The 7417-nt window shown below is 41.2% G+C and overlaps 1 protein-coding gene across 1 annotated transcript in view; it reads left to right on the top strand.

The window, feature by feature from the left end:
• The window catches only part of CCDC33 (coiled-coil domain containing 33), a 70649-nt gene that overhangs the window by 4181 nt on the left and 59051 nt on the right, over positions 1-7417 (top strand). Inside the window, exon 2 of the mRNA XM_018554637.1 lies at positions 757-1349. Within this exon, the coding sequence (XP_018410139.1) occupies positions 757-1349 (593 nt within the window). The remainder of the gene's footprint in view (positions 1-756; positions 1350-7417) is intronic.

Consider the following 7417-nt stretch of genomic DNA (forward strand, 5'->3'; position numbering starts at 1 on the left):
GCACATACGTCCCTGGTAGTTCTGACCGCCAGTAAGTGTAAGGTTAGTGCTCAAATTACACGAGTTCTATTTGCCTTAGGTTTCCCTGTTCTCTTAGAAGGACTTGACTAACAAATTAAATTGAAACTCCAGCTAACACTTTTAAGTAGTTACAGTAGCACTTTTTTCCATTTTGGAATAAAGGTTTTACATAAATAAATAACAGCTGATTGTTGGAAGCACCCCTGTCAGTGTTAAATGGTTTGTCTCAACCCTCTATTTGCCAGTTTTGCTGGACAGCTTGGCCTGTTAAAGGAAGTTGAAAATAACAGACCTATTGGCCGGATCTCCAGGTAAAAATAAAGGGAAAAAACTAAACAGAAAACAAGTGCAGCCACCAAATTTAAGAAATGATAAGCTGCAATATGTTCATTTTTTGTGATCGGGGTTTAGATATGCTGTAAGATATAGGATTAAGGTTTTAGTGCAGTATAATAATTTTGATAGTTAAATTGTACTTTTTCATTGATATCTGTACATCAGATGATAAAGAGGGACAGCTGAGAGGGAAAAAGGGAAACCTGTGATTACTGTTGGGGTATACATCTAGGAGACCTGGGGGTATCGTTATCTGGCAAATTTCAAGACATTTGTCTTCTGATATCTCATATGTCTTTATTAATGTAAAATCTTAGGTAGAAGCATAAACACCCATCAGATGTCATTCTGTGCCCATTTATTTAACTTCTGATCTTCTTTTTTCTGGTTTTTACATAGGACTGTGTAAAAATGATAAACAACATGATGTCAGACTGTCTATTGATGTCCTAAAGTTTGGAGCAGGTCTTCTTAAGTCAAGCAAAATTGTTGGCCAAGCATTATTTGCCATCTACCCCAGAACGAACCAGCCTCGTATTAATCTACGTGCAGCACCCTTTGAGGCACTCTATAACTATCAGGGAGTGCTGGCACTTCTAAGAGTTGGAGGTGACCAAATGGCAATGCACTGTGGGCGCCTAGCATATAAGGTTTGCTTTAGGGAATACCAACCTCCAAAAATTGAGGAAATTCCTGAATCAGCCTCTCCTATACCATCTGTCAAAAGAACTGCAAACTCTGATCCTGGAACCCCTAGAACTGACCAATTCCAGAAAAGCATTCATCAAAATGTTACACCTAGAGTACCTAGCACTAAGTCCAGCATATCCCACCCAGAAACTACCAGGTCAATCCCAATCCAAACTGACACTCCAAGGTCACATCACAATATCCCTAAAATCCCTGAAAATCAAGAATCTGATGAGTACGAATCTTCGGATGAAGAACAGGATGGTGTGTCACCTCGAGGGGGTCATTCACAGGAAGATCAGGTAAGAGCTGGCTAGTTTATTGTGGAATATATTTGGGTTGTGTAAGTCCTTTCTTACAGCAGATACTACACAACATCAGCTACTACCTTTATCTGCCAGTAAGGTCTCTGATTTATTGTCACTTGGATATTGGGACTTCACTAAAATACCTGTACAATGAGAGTACTATAGTAGCAACTGAGACTTATTTGACAGTGCAGCTAAATCTGGGGGTGGGGGTTTCCAGCTGATAACAGTAAAATAGAGTACAGGTTCACTCACCTGCAATTTGCAAGCACTTTTTAGGATAAGGATGCTGATATGATGTGCATCATTGAATGGCTACAACCTGCCTAGGATGATGCAGCAACCTTTTAACTGTGTCTACTGCTGTGGAGAATACATCTTACTGTAGAAAGACCTGCAAGCTGGTATGTTTGGGGATTGTGCAGCAGTGCCACAGAACATGGATGTTGGAAAATAGCGCAAAGCTAAAAAGAAAATATTCATATCCACAGCTACAGACCAGTGCACATGGTACTGGTGTATAGTCCTGTAAACAGGGAAATGGGTCTATGTATGTATTGGAGGACTGGGCTTATGTGTTTACCACATTTGGACAGAGCTATTACTTACAATGCAGATGCCAATAGGTATATTTCACCAGAGTGGAATATATTTTTTTATGATATTAAACAGGGCCCTTAATAACTTTTGTTTTGGTTTTTAACCGTTCTACTGAGCCGACCTGTGACAGTCTCATTGTCACAGGTCGGCTAGAACTATGAGGTGAGTGAAAAGCACTCACCTCATAGTTCTCCTTTTAAGTCTCACTTCAGCCTCTCATCATGAAAAACAATAGAAAAGATGCCTACTGTATTTTTGGAGATTACAACTAAATCTAATTTCCTTCTCCTGACCCATACATGAATGCATACATGTATGTGCGTTTATTCTGACCTTTGACACCAATATTTATATCTTTATGGACACAGTACAGAGGTCAATTATATAAACATCCATTCCAGCCAATAGTCTATGCTTTAAATATGGTGAAGCAAACATGTCTTTTGTGGTATACTATTCAGATTGACAGCCAAACCTTTGCAATCATGGGTGTGAACTGAATTAAATGTTAAAGAGGACCTGTAACACAGAAGATCTGCTCAAAAAAGGCAAGCAAAGGGCAAAATACTAGTCACCAGTATTGCCTGTAGAGCCCTGCAGCTGATCCTTTTATCATTGCTGATGCCTTGTTCCATGCAATGCTTTGTTGTATGAAACTGGCCATGTTGGTAAAGGAGCAAGGCTTTGCTTCCTCAGCTCAGAACTGCCACCCCTCTATCCCAAATGACTGGTGGAAGAATGACCAGAAAGCAGCACAGATCCATAGAATCCATAGAATGAATAAAGCAGAAGCAGGGATGTCTTCTGGTCCAGCTTTCTATCCAGCAAGGAGAACAGTGAATAGCACCATAGTGACTTTACCAAATCTCACTCTAAGGGGTTGATTTACTAACCTTTTAAACACACCACGAACGTGTATACACCTCTGTAGTGTGTTCCCTCCCAGCATGATCTATGGGAGGAATCGAAACACCTTTGTAGTGTGTACACACCCAGCAGGTGTGTTGTGCAAAGCCCTGCAATGAATTGCAAGGTAATGTGGTGTAAATTAGCTCTATGTTATGTTGCTTGCGTTGATGAATGCAGGAATGTAAATGCATGAGCTAACCATTTTTGTCTAAACTGTGAAGCAGCATTATATATGCATCATGTGCATGATTTTTCCATATATGGCATTAGTGGAAATATGCTTTTAGAGACTTTTTGGTTGATAAATACGTTTTGCTGTGTGAAAATCACACACACCTGGTGTGTGTGTGTGTGTTTAGGTTAGTAAATCACCCCCTAAGTCTCAGAGGCAGCAGTATCTTAGATAATCGCATAATACCAATATAAACCTACTAGGTTCTAGAACAATTGCATGTCAGGAAGTGCAGCAGGAATTCAAAGCAAAAGGTAGAATTTCCATGATACTGCTTAAAAACAATGAAAACCCATAGATAGTAAACCCATAGATGTTTACTATAAAATAGCTAATCTTCACTTTTTGAGATTAGTTCCACATAAGCATAACCTGTCTCTTTAAATACATACAATAACAGAGTTATTGCAGAAAAAGCCAACATATTTTTTTTACCAAACCCATTTAAAGTGAATATCAGGCTTTAAAAGGGAGCTATGGCCCAACCTTTTTTGGACATATTTCTCTTTAGGGTCACAGGAGGAAATTTACTATGTCCTCCTGTGACCCAAAACTCAGCATATAGCGGGCTATTGCTGGGAAAGATCCCAACAATATTGTCTGGATCCACCGCGCCACCTAATTAACAGCTGGCTCTCCCTCTCTAGAGCCCGAGCCATCTGTGCCCACCCCCTCTCCTGTGCATCCCTCCAGTCAGCGCTGGATGAACTGAGAGGGGAATGCTTGCAGGAACTGAGCAATCAGTGATATGTGATTGCTCAGTTCTCAATCTATAGAGCCGACGTGTGACAGCTTCAGTGTCACACGTCTGCTCTAATTATGGGGTTGAGAGGATTTCACTCTCCCCATAATTCTCCTTTAAAATCTATTTATAACCCTGATATTTTTCAAGTTCGCTATCAGGAACACAATATAAAACAGAAACAATTCTAAAAATGCAGAACACCAGATATCACTTTTGGGAGCAAACAAGATAGAATTTTAGTTGAACTCAAAGAGGACCTAAGATTATGCAACACATTATTTTAAATTATTTCCGGTATACACTGGAACAGATATGACTTGTTAGCAGCTCCATTTATTTCCCATTAAAAACGATTGTCTTCATTGTTCTAATGTGAACAATTTTTGAATCTTAGGAGCTAGAAATTTAACCTGACTGCAGTATTTAGCAAGGCAATCTACAGGGAAAACCATGTGGAATAAGCCAGGTCAGCTGAGACGATCATTTGATATCCTCAGCCAGGTACTCCCCATGCTGGCCAAATCTCTTGGCTCTTTGTCACGAGTGATACTTAAATCAAGTTCATTGCTTTGTATAATCATCCTAACAGCTAAAGTGTAAAGCCATTTGTTTGTCTAGGTAGAATGGGGAAGTGTTAATAGCCCTGTCAGGTTTATAATATTTTCTTGTCCCCACCATTGACAATTGTCTCCACAGTACAGAAAGTGATGAAAAACATCACACCACCACACAGGAACAGTGGGGGAGGCGAATGTTTCCAATCGGGACTCCTGTTCTAGTGACAACTTTCTAACAGGAGATTCCCCTTGCTTTTGAGACACTCCCTCTAAATTCCTTTGGTGTATGTGGGGCAGAACATGAAAGGAAATCTAAGGGGACACAGACAGTTTAAAGAAAAAAAATTGACAGGATCAGTGGGTAATCTAGGAACAATAAGATACCACAGTCGAAAATGGGGGAGGTGGGGCACTGATAATTTTCACCAGTAAATCATACCACTGAAAAAAACTATATAAGTATATATAAATAAGATTACAAAATACGAGTAATGCGGTATGCAATGATACCTTTTTATTGTGCTAACCTATATATATATAATATATATATACCTGTGTGAGGACAGATGGGTTAGACCCAGGGCCAGAAGTGCGTGGTTGGATGTCTGTTTCTTTCCCTCCTGTGTGGCTATCTACCATAGAGTGCTGGGAGTGATGTCACTTCCACCCAGCGCTCAGCACTGCTGTGGAGGAGACAAAGAGGGAGTTACTTTCATTGCGGATGGCATCGGTGCTCAGCAGTTGTGGTCCAACGCCGCCCACAATCCCGAATACCGCAACCGCCAATGCCATCCGCAATTAAATCAACTCTCAGCGCCCGGTGGTTGCGGTATACAGGATGCGAATCCGGAGCTGCAGCCTAATTTAGCAGGCAGGGGCGGAGTCTGGTGTCGGGAGGGGCACTGCCAGAAAATAAGGTGTTGTTTACAGAACAGAATATTGTAATAATACATTACATTGCAGTTGTTTATGTATAACAGCAAATGTGCCTTTTTTTTCTCTCTTTCTACACATCCTGACATTTTTGTGTACAGCAATGCAATCTTTGCCAAACAAAATTTGGCACAATACTGTCATTATAATGGGTCTGTCATTACTATGTTTTGCTGCTGTAGAGCTTTGCGATACACATGATCCAGGCACAGTGTGAAGGATGGAGGGCCCCATATTGAAGGAAGGGGGGCCCAGGAACTTGCAATGTCGGCGGTTACCAGGGCCCCCTTCCTCCTGTCTGGGCCCCCCAAGTGGCAGAATGCTGGGGCCCAATCGCAGCTGCTACTATGTGACCCTGGTAGTTCTGCCACTGTATAGAGGACTACAAATCCCAGCAATACATCATACAGCAATAAAGAATACCACCAGCTATAGAGAGCCACAAATCCCAGCAATACCTTATACAGCAATGCAGAATACCACCACCTATAGAAGACTACAAATCCCAGCAATACATTGTACAGCAAAGCAAGATTAATACAGTCAGCTATAGAGCACATTGTAACGCATTGGGCTGAGGACTTAGTAACTCACTGGACTCAGGACCCACCTGAGATCCTGTAGACCCCACCTGAGACCCACACATACCTGAGTTTTCCCTGTGCTTGTGTGGGTTTTCTCCAGGTACTCCGGTTTCCTCCCACACTCCAAAGACATGCTGGTAGGTTAATTGGCTCCGGTCTAAATTGGCCCTGTATGTATTATTACAATTATTATATTTATTGTAGTGCCAACAGTTTGCACAGCGCTTTACAATATAAGAAAGACATTACAATTACAATACAATTCAAGACAAGATGGTAAGGAGGGCCCTGCCCCTGAGGGCTTACAATCTAAAAGGGAGGGGCCAGTGATACATGAGCAGGTAGCTGTGTGGGGATGAATTGTTTGAGAACGTGATGGTTCAGTTTGTTAGGTTGAGGTGGGATAGGCTTCCCTGAAGAGATGAGTCTTTAGGGATCGCCTAAAGGCAGTCAGGGTGGGAGATAGATAGACAGGCTGGGGTAAAAAGCTCCAGAGGTCGGGAGAGACTCTAGAGAAGTCCTGGAGGCGAGCATGGGAGGAGTTGACAAAGGAGCTGGAAAGCAGGAGGTCTTGGGAGGTCTTGGGAGGACTGATGTGAATGTGCACTATGTAAAGCACTGCGCAAATTGTCAGTGCTATATAAATATACAAATGGTATTAACCACCTCCGGGCCGGCTGTAGTAAAAAAACGGCCGGCCCGAGCTCTCTAGATCTGAGCGGATTATTTTATGTCATCCTATGCACATGCCTGTAGGAATTAGTGTACAGATTGTAACGCGTGTGGCCAGTCTGTGAACATTATGGACATTCATTGTTCATGTGTTATGTGGACAAAGCTACAGGTAGACAGGGCAGCCTGGAAGGAGATCTCAGTGCCATCTAGTGGTCATTGGACTGCAGCTTGTTATTTTAGCATTTGCTCAATGTAGCATGTCGCTGCTAAAATCTAGACAGCTTTCTGCACAGGGTTCACAGTTGTAAATCAAACTTCTAATGTGTTACAGTTTTAATGAATATCACATAATGTAACATAGTCACATGCACCTTCAGTTTGATTTAAAATGCTTACAGCTTTACTTAACAACTATTAAAACTTGATGCCGTACAAACCCCGTTGTAGTTAGATTTCACCTAGGGAAACTATAAGTACAAAGTTTGAATTGTTTTTCCATTGAATTTCTTGAATATTTAACATATGGGAAGGGATTCATACCCATATTTTCTATTAATCTGCATACAAAACTACTTGTTATATCAAAGCTGTAGTTTGGGTTGATGCTGGTGTAGACTATGAGCAGATATAAAGGAACAATCCAGTTTACATCATGCTCTTGTTATACAATACAAACTTTCAGGATAACAACATTGCAAGATATATATTGTAATTTAAATATATAAGTATGTATAAAATCAACTAAAGTGCAGGACCAGGGCCATCCCTATAATGAGGCAGCCCGAGGCTTTTGCATCAGATGGCATCTCTTTGGGTCACCTTGGGGG

The sequence above is a fragment of the Nanorana parkeri genome, unplaced genomic scaffold (genome assembly GCF_000935625.1).
Source record: "Nanorana parkeri isolate BGI_ZX_2015 unplaced genomic scaffold, ASM93562v1 scaffold167, whole genome shotgun sequence".
Taxonomy (NCBI): domain Eukaryota; kingdom Metazoa; phylum Chordata; class Amphibia; order Anura; family Dicroglossidae; genus Nanorana; species Nanorana parkeri.